Source organism: Euprymna scolopes, chromosome 13 (assembly GCF_053919585.1).
Source record: "Euprymna scolopes isolate OS-2025 chromosome 13, ASM5391958v1, whole genome shotgun sequence".
NCBI lineage: Eukaryota > Metazoa > Mollusca > Cephalopoda > Sepiida > Sepiolidae > Euprymna > Euprymna scolopes.
The window spans coordinates 42,525,216-42,545,312 of NC_136494.1; the positions used below are offsets into that span (position 1 = coordinate 42,525,216).

General features: G+C 33.3%; 1 protein-coding gene and 1 pseudogene across 1 annotated transcript in view; one reads left to right on the forward strand and one right to left on the reverse strand.

The window, feature by feature from the left end:
• LOC145292232 (uncharacterized) overlaps positions 1–20,097 on the reverse strand; it is a 351,246-nt gene that overhangs the window by 14,166 nt on the left and 316,983 nt on the right. The window contains exons 114-118 of the mRNA XM_080138555.1: positions 18,100–18,146; positions 16,731–16,806; positions 10,464–10,616; positions 4,272–4,321; positions 2,523–2,690 (exon numbers count right to left, since the gene is read on the reverse strand). Of these exons, the coding sequence (XP_079994681.1) occupies positions 2,523–2,690; positions 4,272–4,321; positions 10,464–10,616; positions 16,731–16,806; positions 18,100–18,146 (494 nt within the window). The remainder of the gene's footprint in view (positions 1–2,522; positions 2,691–4,271; positions 4,322–10,463; positions 10,617–16,730; positions 16,807–18,099; positions 18,147–20,097) is intronic.
• LOC145292652 (5S ribosomal RNA) lies at positions 731–847 on the forward strand (annotated as a pseudogene).

The window sequence follows — 20,097 nt, forward strand, 5'->3', positions numbered from 1 at the left end:
TCAGGGGCATTACTTATTGCACGCCCCTTGTGTATATATATATATATATATGTTTTTATTTGTTTTTGTTAGCAATACTTTCTTTTTTTTTTTAATGAATGCCATTATTCATACGAAATTGCATTTTTACCTAAATGCCAGTTGGGAACAATTTTCCCTTTGACCAATTTGGTACCCCCTTAAATGGGGAGCGGCATATATATTATTTTTTAAAATATAATTATTCACTGACAAGTGTTTCGTCGTCTACGACTCATCAGAGTGACTGAATCTAGCGAGACTCGAAATTGGGACCCCATGAGCCTCTACCACGCGGCTGCCTCACCTGACTACTAAATCTATCGCGTTTTTATGTAGATGTTTTTTATTTGCTTTTGTTAGCAATACTTTCTTTTTTTTTTTAATGAATGCCATTATTCATACGAAATTGCATTTTTACCTAAATGCGAGTTGGGAACAATTTTCCCTTTGACCAATTTGGTACCCCCTTAAATGGGGAGCGGCATATATATCATTTTTTTAAATATATATATATATATTATAATGTATATTGTTTCATTTTATTTGTCAAAGTTCTCAAAAATCAAGGAGAGCTAACATAGATATTCGCATATTCCATTAAAATTCTCTTTTATGTCTCAAATGTAGAGTTAGTAAAGAAATTAAGAATATTCATTTTTCTCTCCCCAATTGACTAGTTAAATATGTTATAGTATATCTTTCTATATATACGTACGGCATAATCACGTTGACACACCGGTTCTCGTCAGATCACCGAAGTTAAGCAACATTGAGTCTGGCTAGTACCAGATGGGTGACCATTTGGGAATTCTAGGCGCTGTATGTGCTTTCCGCTTATCTCGGCATTGTTCCCAGTCGTCCTGAACCCCCACTTGCCACTGGTATTCAACAATGTCGACCCAGGAGAGGTGTGGTTGGAGATTGCGCAACTCTTGCCACAAAAATTTCCCGCGCAGGCACCCTTACTGTAGGTATCCATAGTCTGTCAAGACTGAAGGAAGCCTTTTTTTTTTTATATCTTTCTTGTAGTCTCTTGGTTTTACCAGATTCCAGGACAAGAATTTATCTAGTTTGGTGAAGTATCCAGCTTTGTGCTTGAGGTAACATTACTTGGAAAAATTCCACCATTCCTTGTGAAAGCCAGTGTAGGTTAGCTAGTGTAGTGGCGATCTTATTTTGGGCCACAAATACTATTTTATTTTTAATATTTATTCACGGTTTACTCGTAGAGAAAAGTACCCTCATGCCAGGTTGTCCAAACAAACCTCTGTACAGATACTCTCTAGGACAGTAGATAATATATACAGTCAAAAATACTCGCATGAAATCATAGAATAATTTGCTCAGTAATTTAATTTTTCATGTATACATTATCATTTCTGATAATTTTAAGAAAAAATAACAACTGTTGACGTTTAAAAATTTTTTTTTTTTATAATTCATTTCAGATGTTAAGCGTCATAACTGATGTTTGCGTTTTCGCTTCACCTCAGCACTTGGAATGTTTTCATCTTGCCCATTTTTAACTTGCTACCCTTTTCAAGGCGGGATGAAAGTACATATATTTCAATGTATATGAATATACAATAAATACACATTAGTCTTTATTATACAGTAGAAAATATATATTAAACAAAATAAATTACTACTCACATCATGTTCAATGTGTATAATGTTTTTTATAATAAAATAATATAAACAAAAGTATGAAATAAATAAATTAAAAAGATAACAATAATAATAAATAAATTTTATTACTTTAATTGTTACCCATGTTTGAAAATAAGGAAAATAAATGGCTATTTTAATCTTCCAAATCACTCAGCAGATATTTTCTCGATATTGCATGTTATTTCCAAATGCTTGACACAGAAATGACAAAATAATGTATAATGACATAATTATGTAAAAAAAAAAAATATGATAATAGAAGAGAACTTTTCTTTTCTTTGTTATAACGTATTTTAATTGTCACTTCCTTGATTTATATTTTTACTTTTGTTGTTGTTTCACTGGCTGAGTTGGCATCATTAATGAGGCATCTGAACAGATAATTATGTGATGATCATTTTTTCTTATACATAAAATAAAGACAAGAAATGTCCCTCTATTTTTGAACAGAATAGTTTTAATAACAAAAGTTAGATCAAAATTTGTTTCATCAGTCTGGTCTGCATTAAAAAAATAGATATATCAAAACCGTATGGACTCGCATTACAGTTATAGACATGAACATGACATTTGGCTTATGTTGGGATTCTCTTTTATAATGAAATCTAACCCGACAATGAAACTTGGCATATGCTCATGCAAAAGTTAGCAAAATTACAAAAGTTTGCATTGTTAACTTATTAGTTAATATGGAAGCTCGCAAACATTTTAAATATTGAGCATTTTTAAAATATAAGTTAAACTAATTACTTTATCACACTTGTCAAAAAAGGCATTTTAATCATCACTTTTAGTTTCTGAATTGATAAGTTCAGCACCTTGTTACTTACAAGGAATATCTTGATTACAAACATTCTCTTCAAGTGGCATTCCGTCACATGGTGGCATACCACAATGTGGCGCTGGATTCATACAAGACCGTGTGCGATATGTGATTCCTCCTTTGCATGAACTTGTACATGCACTCCACTGACTCCATTCAGTCCAGCTGGCTGTTGCTGGAAAATAGAAGACAACGTATTCATCCAATGAATTCAGTTTTGTTTAATCAGAATTTTGGACTCCACCCCTTTAGGGCAGGTATTTTATCTTTGTTTATTAGAATACAACCTCTCTACTCCAGATCCCTTTTGATTTGATAAATTGTTTGGAGTTTCATCCATCTTAAGGTTTCACTTGGATTAACCGGTACATCTGTACATAATCACAATTATGAGACGATGTATATTTTTCACATCAATGGGACTTTAACAATTATACACTAAATTATTTTTATTTACTATTAATCAAATGTCTACTGAATTTTTAGGACATGGGATATTTCAGCATGGCTGATTCAGTGTTTCCATTTTGGCTTGGCTGATTCGGATTAGCCAATTTGATGGTGTGACCGATTTGGCAGAGGGACAAAATTCGGCATCGACCACGCCAGTCAGCATTTGTATAAAGATTTTATATATTTTTTTTTAATTAAAAAAATATATATAAAAATGTATCACTTTAACTGTTTTTAAGAAAAATTATATTTTTGCAAAATTCTTTTTGATTAATTGATTTTTATTAATTTTTGACGGATTAAAAGCTTAAAAAATATTTTAAAGTTTTTTTTAGAAAAATAATATGAAAATATAATCTCATCAAAACCGTAATAGAATTATCATTTATTTAATTAATGTTGATGCAGACTATGCTTAGTGCATCTTCTCGTTTTCATATATACTGCTGAGTGTTGTCTGTCTTTATGTTTTGAATAAACATGGTTATTTTTAAGTACTTTTTAAAATGAAAAAAAAAAAAAAAACAATATGAAAATATAATCTCATTGTTGATGACTGAGTGTTGTTGTCTTATCATGTCATCATGCATTAAAATATTAACCATTTTTTTAAGTTACTTTCAATAATTATATAAATAGAGATTAAAATATTACCATAACAAAATTAGCCACTGTTTTATAAAAATTTGATCCAATTAATAATTTAATAATCAAACGATGTTGTAATAATAACATTTAACTTTCAAAATAATTTAGTAAAAAAATATATTTAAAAAATGAATTAAAAATGAAAGTAAAAAAAAAAAAAAATATGCAACCCTATAGTACAAAAGCTAAAGCATGAAACTATTTTAAGGAAGGGTAAATACTGCAATTGATGAATTAATTGGCCATTTGTAATTATAAACATCTGATTTGTATGAATAAAGCTTGTAAGAAATGCTTGTTCATATTTTTCCACTTGTTGCGAAGGCAAGACAAACATGCAGTAATGAAATAATGTTTTAGTCTTGCATTATGGTTAGTAAAATTGTTGGTCTTTTCAAAATGTTAGAGAACTAGAGAGCATTACAAATCATAATCAAGAATCTTTGATGTAAGATGATGCCCTTCTTCCATATTTAGAAAAGATGAATATTGCATTTGTTGTCAAATGAAGATTTCAAAAACACTCAATGAACTTGAGTGCACACGTTCGTCCAATTCATAGTAATTTTTGCTTCATCAGTAAAAGAAAATGCAGGATAACATAAAATGCCAGATAGTATTTCTTTTATAAGAAAAGATCATTCCTCATACTTACCATTTGCAAAAGGTAATGGTTCACACATTTCTTTGAATTTTTTGCAGTAACTGTAAATAAAATAAATAAAAATAAATACTTTATATTCGGAATTTATGATAATATTTTTATGTATAAAAAAATTTACATGCTTAAAAATATATATTTTTTTATTTAAATGAGTCTACTCATAAAAACTCTCTGTTTATTAGTCCATCTATTTATCATTGTGTCACACTTAAGTTTGAAACATCATGTTCATCATTAAACTGCAGATCGAACAGATACTCTAATCGATACGAATCGCTCTCCCAATGGCACGTTTCTGCCCTCTTCTTTTCCAATTGCCACACCTGGCCTCTCACCGCACAATCTGAACGTCAGCAATACAAAATTCTTTTCAAGAGAAGATGTTCACGACTCTTTTCTTTCTGCTTCTCCAGGGAATTTTTCACAGTTTTTATATCCTCCTATCTAGAAAAAAAAAGGAAGACACAGGAAAAAAAAAATAGCTTCTCCCATCATGCCCTGCCTTCCCAAGATGCCCTTCGTGTATATAAATGAGCTAGCCATCCTTTCCTTCTTATTTCCCAAAATTTCCCAAAGAGCGATGCAGATACGGCCGGTACGTTTTTTTTTTCTAACCATATACCCCACACGCCCCCCCCCCGATCTTTGAGATCAATAAGACACTTCATAATCCTTCATCCAAGCAGGCCTCCTCCTCTCACGTTGAGGCCTCTGGGGGAGAACTTCTTGGGGGTTGACGTTTTCAGGTTCACTACAGACATTCTCGTCCAGTTGTAAAGAACCACAATGTGAGGCTAAGTCGAATTGGGGCGCATCATTAGCTTCTTGGTGGATCTCGACTTCCTCCTCTTCACTGCCATCACTGCGCACTGGCAGGGTTACACAACGCAGGTCTAGGATATGCCGGGGAACGTCATTCACCATCACGTTGTTCTTCGACTGCATTCCCGTTACAAACCCCCCCTCCCCCAGCGAGTTGTACATTGGGGGGCTTCACCTCCCTGCCCATTTAATGGTAGCTTCTTCACCCTCAATTCCTACCGTTTTGTTGCACAGATGCCGCCACTTATATGCGAAGATGGCTGTATGAGGCACAGTTGTCTCATCTTGTCTGGTTTTCCGTGAGATATTGTACCAAAACACCACCTCCATGGGTGAAATGTTGCTTTTTTCCGCAGCAGCCTTGATGGTGCGATGATTCCTGTCCACTATCCCATTGCCACTCGGCTGATACGCTGCCCTAAAAATTGCCTTACTCCCCACCTATCACACACATCTTTAAAGGCTTCTGATCGGAAAGCAGGGCCATTGTCCATTAACAGTTCCTCAACCGGCCCTCTTTCCAAAAATATTTCTTCAATGACCCCTCCGATCGCCCATACAGCTTCTGCCCTGATGTCTCTCCATATGGCAAACTTCCCCGGTCCACAGTCGATCATTGACAGATACAGCTTATGGCGATAATGGGTCACATCAATGGCCAATCACTTCCAGTGATCCGCAATGTGTAACTCTCCTGCTTCGTGTCTGGATGGTCCAGGGTCTATCGATTGACACTCCTGACAGTGCTCCACTACCTCCCTGACCTCCTTCTTGGTGGTTTCCGGGTAAACCTCTCTTGTCAGGAATAACGTCCGTTCTCGACCAAAGTGGTGCATTTCATGTAACTTTTTAACTTCCTCCCCTGCACAGCATACTGAGGAAATCTCCTTTCTCTCTTACAGCCAGGCCTTCTTTACCCATGTCATCGAATCCGCCTTGTTCTTTTTTGATGGGGCCAGCACTACAGATACCTTCAACTGAAATTCCGCTATCAAATCTGCGCATGCTCCAAGCCTGCGCTTGATCAGCATTTCTGCAGCACCTCTGGTCCTAACTCTCTTATCGCCAGTCACTGCCGACCTGATCCATGAAACTACCATTGCCAAATTGGATTTGATTTCAATCGTTTTCAGTACCCACTTCAGGGCCAGATTGATTCCTTTCATAGCGGCCTCCAGTTCGGCTACGTTGATATGGGAATAGTCGTTTTTCTTTCTTAGCCACGCCGCATCTTCCACAGTTACACCTCCCATCTCTAATACAACGCCCAATGCCAGACTGCTGGCATCACACCAAATCACCCCTGCGTTTCCACCGCTGATGTACCATTCCCCCTTTACTGGGTCTTTTTTCGTCACTCTTGTGATGATTTCTTGTAGCATGTTCGTGACCTCCTTCGTCACACGGCCCTCCCAGCCATCAGTGCCTGTTTGTTGTTTAATAAAGCTGCACGCTATCCTGAGCCAGCTGGCGATTGGATAGTGTCCCACCAGTCTCCCGCAGACCGAGTAGAGTTCTCGTTTTGTCAGGTCAGTTCCGATTTCGGGTATTGCTTCCTTTGCCATCTCGGCATAGTTTCAACCCCAACGCCGCTCCTCCATCCAGGGACTCCGCCGGTTTTGCAGTCAACCCATACCTCGCAACATGGCCTCTCACTTTCTCTTCTGTCACCTCTGCTTCCTCCACAAGAATGTCATCAATGTACGAAATAGTGGCCTTATCCACTGTACAGTCTTTACTCAGCACCATCTTCAGCATGGCAGTCATAATTTTGGGGGCTGAGCTCAGCCCAAAGCCTAACCTCGTCAGGCAATACATCTTCCCCTTGTACCAGACCAATTGATGTTTCCAGAGTTTTTCATCTACATGAATCTGGAGATAAGCCGACTTCAAGTCGACAATCTTAGTGGCCCGCTCCATCCTCCTCCATTTCCTATAATCTCTTCGCATATGTCAATCCCCTTTCCAGTGTGGCAGGCTACGTATCTGTTTAATTCTCTGAAATCCTGTACTGGTCTAACTTTATTCTTTGTGGGTTGAACAACTACCAGTAATGGTAGCACTCCTTTTTCTTCCCCTGTCCACGGTTTCAGAAATCCCTCCTCTATCCACCTCTCCACTTCTTCCTCGAATTCTTTTCTTATTTCTCCTCGCAGTGTTTTCTCATAGCAGCTTACTTTGTTTCGTAGTTCCAGGGGCTCGGCGATCCATTTCCATTCCACCATCCACCTCTCACCATCGAACCTCGACAGGAAATCCTCGTCTTCGATGCAGCAAACCTTCGGTTTTTGCATTCTGATATTTCTATCACCTTCCTCTCCTGCCATTCCTATTGCGCCAAGGCGTCCAAAAGTTACTTGGCCCCTTTCAACGTAGCGCCCCTCCCCAGTTGGTTGATCGCACTTACACCTAAAACCACATCAACATCACCAACCAGACGATCCAACACCAGGGCTCGTAGTCCAATAGGTACACCTTGCACCAGTACTTCTGCTGTTGTCTCTCCTAGGCATTTCACCTCCCTGCCATCCACGGTCTTAATACTCCTTGCTCCGCTCCATGATCTAGTGACATTCTTTGTTACCAATGTCGTGGTGCAGCCTGAGTCAACAAGGGCCATGGCTTTCTTCCCATTGACTACTACCAGTAACTGAGGCAACGTTTCGTTGTGCGCCATTTCTACATAGAAGGGGGAACCACTGGCGCAATGGCTCCCCTTCACTCGTTTCCCTGGTCCCATGTAGCAACGCAATAGCGGTTAATGTGCCCCACTCATCCACATCGGTAACAGGTGACCCCCGGTCTCGGCTCTTTGCAGTCCTTGAGCAGGTGAGGACCCTGGCACTGGAAGCATTTGATGGCAGATCTCTCCTCCTGTCGCCTCATTGCCTGTCTCTCGTCATTCAAGTGGGGCCTCATGCACTTATTTCCACTCACAGCTGCAGCCACGATTGGGCCCTTAACATTCTTGACTAGGACTCTGGCGTGGACCAAGAGATCATCCACTTCCATCGTATTGATCTCAGTGATTCTCTGCATGTTCGCAGAGATTTTTTCTGGGAAGCCGTTCACTAGGTATAGTATAGTATAGGTATAGCTTCACCGTCATCTCCAGGCTCCTCCCCACGTAGCCAGCCAATTCTGCCAGTCTCCTGATCTCTGCAGCAAAGACGTCAACAGACTCGCCAGTCCACCTCAAACTTGCAAGCTTGCCGAGTGCTTCAAATGGACTCTCAGCAAAAGCCAATTTCAGTCTTTGCTCCACTGAGGCAAGGTCTCCCTTATCTTCATCGCACATCTGCTGGTAAATAGTGACGGCTTCCCCCTCTAAGTAGAGCGGCAGCAGGGTGACCACGTCTTCGATTTTTTGCAACCTTGCCACCATCTTTAATTTTTCCAGCCATTTAATTAGGTCACCCTCCCAAGTCAAGGGTCTCAACATCTGAGTTGAGAGCCTCCAGTCAGCCATGTTAACCTGCTTGACATGCTGAAATAGCTTCTAATCGATACGAATCGCTCTCCCAATAGCACGTTTCTGCTCTCTTTTTTCCAATCGACCACATCTGGCCTCTCACCACCAATGTCAGGGAATTTTTCCCAGCTTTTATATCCTCCAATCAAAAAAAAAAAAAAGAAGAGACAGAAAAAAAAATAGCTTCTCCCATCATGCCCTGCTTTCCCAAGATGCCCTTCGTGTATATAAATGAGCTAGCCATTCTTTCCTTCTTCTTTCCCAAAGAGCGATGCAGATACGGCCAGTACGTTTTTTATTTCTAACCATATACCCCACAGATACGTCTTAAGAATGGATATGTTCTTGTTTAAGAGCTTCCTAAGTTTACACATTAGATTAATAATTTTTTTCTCAAAACATTATCTCATTATTCTCATAATTGAATAGATTTAAATCTTGACTATTTCTTTTAAGAAAGTTTATTTACACAAATCAACAATAGATCTGAATAAAACGAGAAGATGCACTAAGCATAGTCTGCATCAACATTAATTAAATAAATGATAATGATTCATCTAAAAATCAAACAACAAAATAACAGCTTATCCAGTATTTAAAAAATCAATTAAATAAACTAAGACTTGTAGGATTAATGAAAACATATTATGAATGCTAGCTAATAAATATTAGTTAATTATAATTTATTAATTTATAATGAAGTTGTTGTAGGCAAAATAAGGTAGTGACATGCTAAGCCACTGTTTTTCCTTCTCTTATCATGTTTATTTCTTTTCTTTACTTTCTTTCCCCTCATAAAAGTGGAATTGAAATGGTCTACAACTACGTCCGCGTAAACAGTCACATAATCAGATTATAGTTAATATTGATTTCCATGCGATTTGACAAAACAATTCTGATAACCAATCGATTTGCATAAAAATAAGTTGATTAAGAGTTGAATTTCAAAATAGCATGTAGATCTGATGTGAAACAGTTTCATATTACAGTTGTTACAAACACTGTAATTACACAATTAGAAAAATAATACATACTCACACACACTGAAAAATAATACATACTCACACACACTGAAAAATAATACATACTCACACACACTAAAAAATAATACATACTCACACACACTAAAAAATAATACATACTCACACACACTGAAAAATAATACATACTCACACACACTGAAAAATAATACATACTCACACACACTAAAAAATAATACATACTCACACACACTAAAAAATAATACATACTCACACATACTAAAAAATAATACATACTCACGCACACTAAAAAATAATACATACTCACACACACTGAAAAATAATACATACTCACACACACTAAAAAATAATACATACTCACACACACTGAAAAATAATACATACTCACTAAAAAATAATACATACTCACACACACTTAAAAATAATACATACTCACACACACTGAAAAATAATACATACTCACACACACTAAAAAATAATACATACTCACACACACTAAAAAATAATACATACTCACACACACTAAAAAATAATACATACTCACACACACTGAAAAATAATACATACTCACACACACTGAAAAATAATACATACTCACACACACTGAAAATTAATACATACTCACACACACTGAAAAATAATACATACTCACACACACTGAAAAATAATACATACTCACACACACTGAAAAATAATACATACTCACACACACTGAAAAATAATACATACTCACACGCACTGAAAAATAATACATACTCACACGCACTGAATCTGATAATGAATACTCAAACTGCAATGTGTAAATTTCTGTGTGAAATACGCATTTTAATAAATTTTGGAAATTAAAAGAGATTTTTATTAACATTGCATTATAATTTGCAAACTTACCAAACTTGGCATTCATCTTCTCTTGTTTTTTCATTGTGATAATAAAATTTGCCACGTAATTTGCAATCTGGAGGACATTTCTTTTGTTGACAAGGTTCTGACTCATGTTCGCTAAAAGGATTACATGTGGTTGAAGAACCACCAAGTAAATTCCTGGAATAAAAGACGAAAATATTAATATTGATTGAAAGCGTTTTCTTGTTTGTTTTAAATGTCTTTACATTTTCAAAATTTTTGCAGAAAATTTGTAGAAAATAAAAACATAATTATGAATAATTAATAATAATTTAATTGTATGATTAAATTTTCACATAATGTTTGCTATTCTTTAATTCAATTAATCCTTTTAATTTTATTGCATTGTTTTAATGTTTTACATTGTCTTCATATATAATATCCAGAATGTAATCACCATTCATATATATATATAATATCCAGAATGTAATCACCATTCATATATATATATAATATCCAGAATATAATCACCATTCATATATATATATATCCAGAATGTAATCCCCATTGTTATCCTCAGTGAAGATCACGAACTCATTATTACTTTTGGCAATGATAAGCATCAGCGGTGAAGAAGCACTTTCAAGACATTTTTTACAGTGCCTGCATCATTATTTTCCATATTTGAAGCTGATGAACGTTCTGACCCATTGTTCCACTTGTTCTTTAAATTGGTGGAAGATTGGTTTAAATCCTGATACCATTCGATGAAATCTTAATTGTGTAGCAAGTAAATAAAATACGTATACTGCTCTTTTATTACAATTCAGCACTCTGGTTTGTTTTTTCTACTAACAGGAGGATTCCAATATACGAGGGTTGTTTCAAAGCAAAGTTTTCTATTTTTTTAACTCAAAATGATGAAGAGGTAAAAAGATGGGAGTGATACCATTAAAACGAATGACCTTTTGTGCTCCAGAATTTATTTTTTTTACATAGTCACCACCATTCTCAAAGGAATTCAATAACACATTGCTACTTCTGACGCACATCTTTTCTTAGAGTATCACACCGTCAATATCTGCAACAGAGAAATGAAACTTTCAGGACATGAATGCATAAGTTCAGTCATCATAACAATGCAATTTGCAATCTCCTCTCGAGTGAAATAAAAAATATGAGACATTATTTTTGAAATGTCCCTCGTATGTATGATTATTTTGTTAGTCTATTTTGTTTTAGTTGATGTGAATGCAATCTGCATTAAGTTAGATGACTATGATGACTATGATCGAAGTGATATTGTAAACATAGAGATTATTAACATCACGGTCCCAACCAATGTCATATTCACTATTGTTTAGAACTTTTTTTAAATAAAAATTGTTTCTGGGCACAGAATAACATCGTTAGTTAATATTTTGTTGTCTTTCTTTATTCAAAAGGTCTTAATTTATAATCAGATCTTAACAAGTATTTTAAATCTTTTATGAAAAGAAATTTGAATGCAGGTATGGAATAGTTAACAAAGACTTATCTCCTCCATGCATAGGAGTGATTTCTAAATAAATTCTTATTATTAAGAAATCCATTCTTAATATGAGAAAGGTGGAGAGCCTTTGTAAACTATTCTGTTCGTTCACTCAAATTTGTTGCTAGTTCAAATGAATCATTACAATTTTCTTTTTGCAAGAATAATTATGTAATAATCAACAAAATTATGTAATAATCAACTAAATTATGTAATAATCAACAAAATTATGTAATAATCAACAAAAAGCAGTGATTTCATCGTAGCATCATCTGATGTTCTTTCATGAGATTGATAATTTAGTATCAAACCGATCATCAAACAGGAATATGTGCTTATCGATGTTATATGCTATATATGATATACATGCTATATGATATACATGCTATATGATATGCATGCTATATGATATACATGCTATATATGATATGCATGCTATATATGACATACATGCTATATATGATATACATGCTATATATGATATACATGCTGTATATGATATACATGCTGTATATGATATACATGCTATATATGATATACATGCTATGTGATATACATGCTATGTGATATACATGCTATATATGACATACATGCTATATGATATACATGCTATATATGATATGTATGCTATATGATATACATGCTATACATAATATACATGCTATATATGATATATATGCTATATGATATACATGCTATATGATATGCATGCTATATGACATACATGCTATATATGATATACATGCTATATGATATGTATGCTATATGATATACATGCTATATATGATATGCATGCTATATGACATACATGCTATATATGATATACATTAGCATGTATATCATATATAGCATGTATGTCATATAGCATGCATATCATATATAGCATGTATATCATATAGCATACATATCATATAGCATGTATATCATATATAGCATGTATGTCATATAGCATGCATATCATATAGCATGTATATCATATAGCATATATATCATATATAGCATGTATATTATGTATAGCATGTATATGCATGATATGCATGCTATATGATATGCATGCTATATGATATACATGCTATATATGATATGCATGCTATATATAATATACATGCTATATGATATGCATGCTATATGATATACATGCTATATATGATATGCATGCTATATATGATATACATGCTATATATGATATGCATGCTATATATGATATGCATGCTATATATAATATACATGCTATATGATATGCATGCTATATGATATACATGCTATATATGATATGCATGCTATATATGATATACATGCTATATATGATATGCATGCTATATGATATACATGCTATATATGATATACATGCTATATATGAAATGTTCAGACATTTTTAGATTTATGAAGGAGAATGTGTGGACCCATTATTAAGTGCAAAAAAGTTTTAATTCTGCTGAAGGAGTATCTTAAAACGATAGAAATTTATTCTAATTCTTGGATTCCAAATGGTTTTGTGTCATTTACCAATGATTCAGGTTTCTTTGAAACCATTGTATAATAAACAATACTATTTTAGAACAATTTGCATAGGTAGCTATTTATTCCTATTAAATTTATTCTTATTAAATTTATGCCTATTAAATTTACTAGGCTTTGAGATGATTGAACGATTACCAAAAGAATGACATACAAAAATATATTCAGAAAACTATATATATTTAGAAAACAACTTGGAAAAACAACCAAAATAAAAGTCAATTTTCTCGTTGATGTCTCAATTATTTGCATGTCACATACTGGTTGCCATGGGCAACAGGGGAATGTGTGAAGTAAAAGGGTTTTAACCTATTAAGTTGTCTTGTGTTCAAAAATGTGATTATAAATTAAGACCTTTTGAATGTTACTATTTATGCTCACATTGTGGCAGGTTTGAGAGAAACTAAGACTGATTTTGTAAAAACGTTTTCGTTTTTTAATCAGCTTCCAGCACTGTTTTTAAAAAATATTGCAGAAGGATATACTTTCTGCACTTCTAATTTGCTCAAATAAGATTTTATATCAAGTTGACAAGAAAGTTTTTGCGGTTTTTAACTTCGGATGAACATATCTCGTCTCAAACAAGATTTATTGATCGAAATAGGCAGCATCGGAATCAATACAGTTTTGCTAATGCGAAACAAGTAACATAAAAATCTTGCGTTCTGGTGGTAATAAAGTTGCTGAAGACGTTTTTGATATCGTTTAGGTTTTTGAAGCATTTCTCATACAGAAAGTTGTCTAGATGCTAAAAAAGGTAGATGAGAAGTCTGGAGAGTATAGCAAAGGAGGCAGAGTTTTGTAGCCCAATTTGTTCAACTTCTGCAGAATCGGTTGAGCATTGTCATGGAGAAGAATTGGGCCTTTTCTGTTGAGGAATGCTGGGTGTTGTTGTCGAAGATTTGATGCATCTCATTTGTTGACAGTACTTTTTCGCCATAATAGTTTCACCTGCATTAAAAAAACTGTAATGGATGAGATCAGTCGCAGACCACCAAACAGTCAGCATGACCTTCTTTTGGTGCAACTCTGGCTTCAGTAAGTGTCATGGAGTTTTGTCAGCTAAGCTGAGCGTGGCCGGATGTTGTAAAGAACCTAATTTTCATCGCAAGTCATAACCCGACGGCCAAGAAATGGACCGTTTTTGTGACTTAAAAGAAGAAAAGATGACACTTCATAATACTGTTTCTTTTGGTTGTTATTCAGTTCATAAGGCACCATTTTCAAGTTTTTGTCCATCCAATCTCTCAAGTGATTGGAAATCGTTGTATATTCTGAAGCAAGTTCTTGAATAGTTGTGCATGGATTGGCTTTGACTAAGGCTCTTAATTGTTCATTGTCATCATCCGATGGCTGACTACTATGCTCATTATTTTCAAGACTTTTGTCAGCACCACAAAATTTTTAAACCACCATTGTGCTGTGCATTCAGTAGTGGTTCCTGAGCCAAATGCTTCGTTGATAATGTGAGCTGTTTCAGCAACTTTTCGGCTTTGCTTAAATTGAAATAAGAAAATTGTACGAATTTACTTTTTTTATATTTAGTATTTAAGGTTCTGAAAAGAAGACAATTGTTTTAAAACAATCGTAATTTAATAGAGAGAAAAATGGTTTTTAAAATGATATATAAAGTAATGGCAAAAACTTATTTAAAAATACATCATTTGAAATCAAAATTAAAAAATCCACAAGAACATTCTTCCCAACCCAATATTAACATTCTTATCCAATCAAGAATTGATATTTTTACAAAATATTTACTTAGAACCTTGGATCAATAAATAGTAGAAGCTATTTATTGATCCAAGGTTCTGCAGGTTATTAAAAGTAGTTATAAAGAGCACAGCATGTGTCTGTAATATTTGTATTGGTAGCTCTCTATAATAAATCCATACTAATATGAGAGAAAGATGTCTGTGTGTGTGTGTCGACTTAATACTTTTAGGTTATTAAACTTAGGAGCATTGAATTTAGTAGTAATTTCTTCCTACCAATGCAAATTGTTCTAAAGGTTCATATAAATTATTTTTTCACTTTTTTTTTTACATTTTAATTTAATGAGATTTAAAACATTTTAAAAATGACAAAAATCATGCTGTTTCTTAAAATTTGAGAAAACTTTGATCATTCTAAATCTCTATTACCAGGGCTTCATTAAAAAAATTAAAAATATGTTAAAGACGATAATTTCACTTATATAGTTCTGTTTTCACTACAGAAAGATAATTTTATTGCTTTTTTGGAGTGGTGACCCTCTAACATTTATTACTGAATCTGAGGGTGTTATAAACTTATCCTTGGATGAATGTTTCAGGTAAGAAGCATCAATCATATTTGCATTCAGTTACGAGGTACCTTCAATAAGTTTCCAAACTTAGGCATTTAAAATTATCATAGACTCTTGACAATTCAGTATGTTATGACTATACATCTTATGAGATGACTGACTAATTTATTAAATTTCAAGTTCAAATGAACAGCTACAGCAGGAATTGGAATACATCCTACTAAAGCCTGATTATCACAGTTGTTGAATTTCAAAAGTATAGTCTGGACATAAAGACACTTTAGAAAAACGATATGCAATAAAATTCTATTTTAAACTTGGAAAAATGCCACATAAACGTATGGAATGCTTCAGACTACTTTTGGACGATCTTGCATGAATCGAGCCTCAGTTTTTTTGAGTGCCATAAGAGATTCAAGGAAGAGAATCTGTAAGGGATGATGAGAAGTGTGGAAGGAATAAGGAAGTCAGACACTAGAGTTGATTGGCCAAATAAAGGATTTCATGGATAAGGACTGTCGTGTGTTTACAGAGACAATAAGTTCACAGTTTTATGTCAGTGTGGGAACTGTACACACAATTATTCATAAGGAACTGAAGGCGCAGAAGATTTGCACAAATGCAGCAGTCCACAACTCCATCTTTGTCGCAGATTAGTTGACAGTTCCCACCATCCCTATAGTCTAGACAAGAGTCATTGACATGCTCAAGGAAAAACTTAGAGGTTGTCGTTATGAAAAAGTTAAGGAGATGAAAGAGGCTGTGACAAGAGTCATTAACACGCTCACACAAGGGGACTTCCATGGAGCCTTCAAGAAGTTGTTGGAATGCTACAACAAGTGCATTGCAGTCGGAGGAGATTACTTCAAAGAGGGATTGATTTTTTTATGTGTGTACTATCAATAAAAGCGTCCATATGAAAAAAGTCTGGAAACTTATTGAAGGAACCTCGTAACTTTAGTAATCCTATACTCACCTGTATCTGTACCTATTACCAATACCGCAGGAAGTGCTACAAGCTCCCCAATCTGACCATTCTGACCACAAACAACCTGAAAAAAAAAACACAGTTTTTCTTTGAATGTTTAATTTGAAATTATCAATAATTAAAGAGAAGAAAAAATATAGACATGACATGTTTATTAATATAAAGTGTTACAACTTTCAAAACGTTTTATTAAAATGAAATTGGTTACTATATAAATAATATATTAACATTTCATTTTAAAGTTATAAAGCTTATATATATATATATATATATATATATATATATAAAACAACACACTGAAATATATTTATGATAAATTTCAAACAAATAAAATATTTGTTTATTTTCCTAATATTACGTTGTGATTTGGCTTTCAAGCGCACTAGATGCGTATTTTATATATATATATATATATATATATATATATATAAGAGCAAATAGTTAATAAAACATGTTAAAAAACATTTTGAAAAAGAGTTAAAAACATATTTAAAGTATTTGATGAAACTGCAAGTAAGTCAAAGATATTACTTGATAACAAAACGTGAAGCAGAGGGAATATGGTGAAGAAAAAGATGATTTCACGTGAATGGATAGTCTGGTGAAAGGTAAATTATCCAATGATGGTAAAATGGATTTTACCGTCATTGGATAATTTACCTTTCACCTTTCATATATTATATTATAGCTTTCAAGTTTAATTAAAATAAAAAATATATATCTATAAAAGTGAGAATGTGTAGGTGGGTGTGGGTGTGTGAGGACACTTTTCAATCTATATACTCAATAAAGTTTTGATCTACAAATTTGAAATTTGGTATATAGAGTATTAAGACATTATTAATTAGTTTTCATCCAGAAAAAAAGGCTATTAATGGGTCAAAATTAAAAAAAATTGTATGTGGGGTTGTCATCGGATTTTTATCTATTTGCTGTATCATGAATGTGCATGCATGAATCATTCACATGACAGATTCCTTATGTGAAGAATAAGTAGGTTTAAAACACTTTTCAAAGAACGTGTCAAGCTGATCTAATGGTTATCATACTTGACTCACTGTCTTTTGGTTTTGATCATTTAGAGTATTTTTTTTACTTAAAAGAAGTGAACTGTTTAGAAAACAACAATACTCGCATGCATATGTCTCAGTTTCTGTATGAATTAAAATATAATTTTGTATGTATATTTTATGACCGGGCAACACCTGGTAGCCTGCTGGTAAAACATAATTTCATTAGTATTAACAAGGTCAATTTTTTATATACAGAGAAATTCGTGACTACAAAAAAGAATATGGTAGAACTAACCTAATTTTTTAATGTGTAGCTTTATCCAAAAATCAAGAAGAAAACTTACAGTTTGGTTTTTCTTGACATACAATTCTGCCACTGAGACTGCAAATACTGAAAGAGAAAAACCAAGAATGCGTGAATTTAAAAAAATCCAAAAGCTTTATATTTTTAAAAGGCGAACATTGTCATTATTTCTCTAGGATACATCCTAGAGAAATGCTTTTGCTGAAAGGGAATAACTTTTATTCTTTTAGAAATAGTTATTACCGTCAAGCGATTTTATTTTAAGGTGATTATTTAATAATGTCTATACATTACCACATTGCCAGGGTGGAGTAGATATTGAAAAAAATTCTTTTTAGCAAAGTATATTAGTCTATAGTAAGTGGCATGACACAACAATAAAAATTGGCTAGTTAGAATCCAAGTTGGATTTATTGGCTTAAATCAACCTTTAAAATCTAGGCAATGTAATGTTATATATTAGATATATGAATAGAAATTTTATATATAAAAACTAATACGTTTGTGTGCATTTCTAATTTAAGATCGAAATAATCTAATATATAAATAAAACAATAATTTCTGAACAGGACGCTTCACAGAACGTAGTGTGTGGAACGAGTTTTGAGGAAGTTAGGATGTGTTTTAAGTTTTTGAAAATAATTTCTGAACAGGATGCTTCACAGAACGTCTGAAACGCGTTAAAAACGATTTCAATGATTTAAAAACATTATTACAATAATCTAAACATAATTTTCAATGAAAAACCAAGACATGGAATGATAAAATAATGTTAAAAAATACACATTGTTGGTGACTACCCCCTTATATATATATATATATATATATATATATATATATATATATATATAAGTGTATTTTTTAACATTATTTTATTATTCCGTGTCTTGGTTTTTCATTGAGAATTATGTTTAGATCATTGTAATAATGTTTTTAAATCATTGAAATCGTTTTTAACGCGTTTCAGACGTTCTGTGAAGCATCCTGTTCAGAAATTATTTTCAAAAACTTAAAACACATCCTAACTTTCAAAAACTTAAAACACATCCTAACTTCCTCAAAACTCGTTCCACACACTACAAAAGGGGTTACAAAATGCAACAAACCGCGAGTATGTGACATAATAATAGAAGGAAACACATACACATTCAAAAACCCAACGCAAACATTCTATATATCATATATATATATATATATATATATATATATATATATATATATATATATATATATATATATATGATGAAAATAATCGAAATAGTATTCCGACAAAATAGAGAAAATAAAAAGGAACAAACCGTATTATGTGTTCATCAACGTTTCGTCTTTATTTCGAGAGGAAGTCTCGAAATAAAGACGAAACGTTGATGAACACATAATACGGTTTGTTCCTTTTTATTTTTTTTCTCTCTCTCTCTCTCTCTCTCTCTCTCTCTATATATATATATATATATATATATATATATATATATATATATATATATATATATATATATTCACTAGAGAATTGGTCCTGTAATAATAAATACAAAATTTGCCTGAATTAATATATATTAAGCATATTTATTTTACGACCAGGCAAGGTCGGGTGTCTCTCTGTTAGTCAATAATATAAAGAAATAAATATGTGTTTGTATGTCCAGCTAAAATTTTAAAATACACAACACAACAAAGTTGGTATTTTTTTAATTGACATAGCCCCTAAAAATAATACCTAAAATTTAGAAAAAAAACCATTCATTATTTGGGGGTCAAATGGCAACTTATATTCTTTAATATTATCAAGACATGCATAAATCTTTTAATATTATGTAATGGAAAATAATTCTGATTTTTTCCTTTTTTTTATGTTTTTTTTATTTTCTTTCTTTGAAGATTGTAATGCTGAGTATTGGGCAGCTAAACCAGCTGCCAACATTCCCCTGCTTTTTACTGAAACCAACCGAGAGCTCTTTTTAGTATCCTCGTTGTTCCCTTAAGTACAATTGTCTGGATCTCTTTTACACTTGGTTCATCAGGAATATTAGTTAGGTAGGAA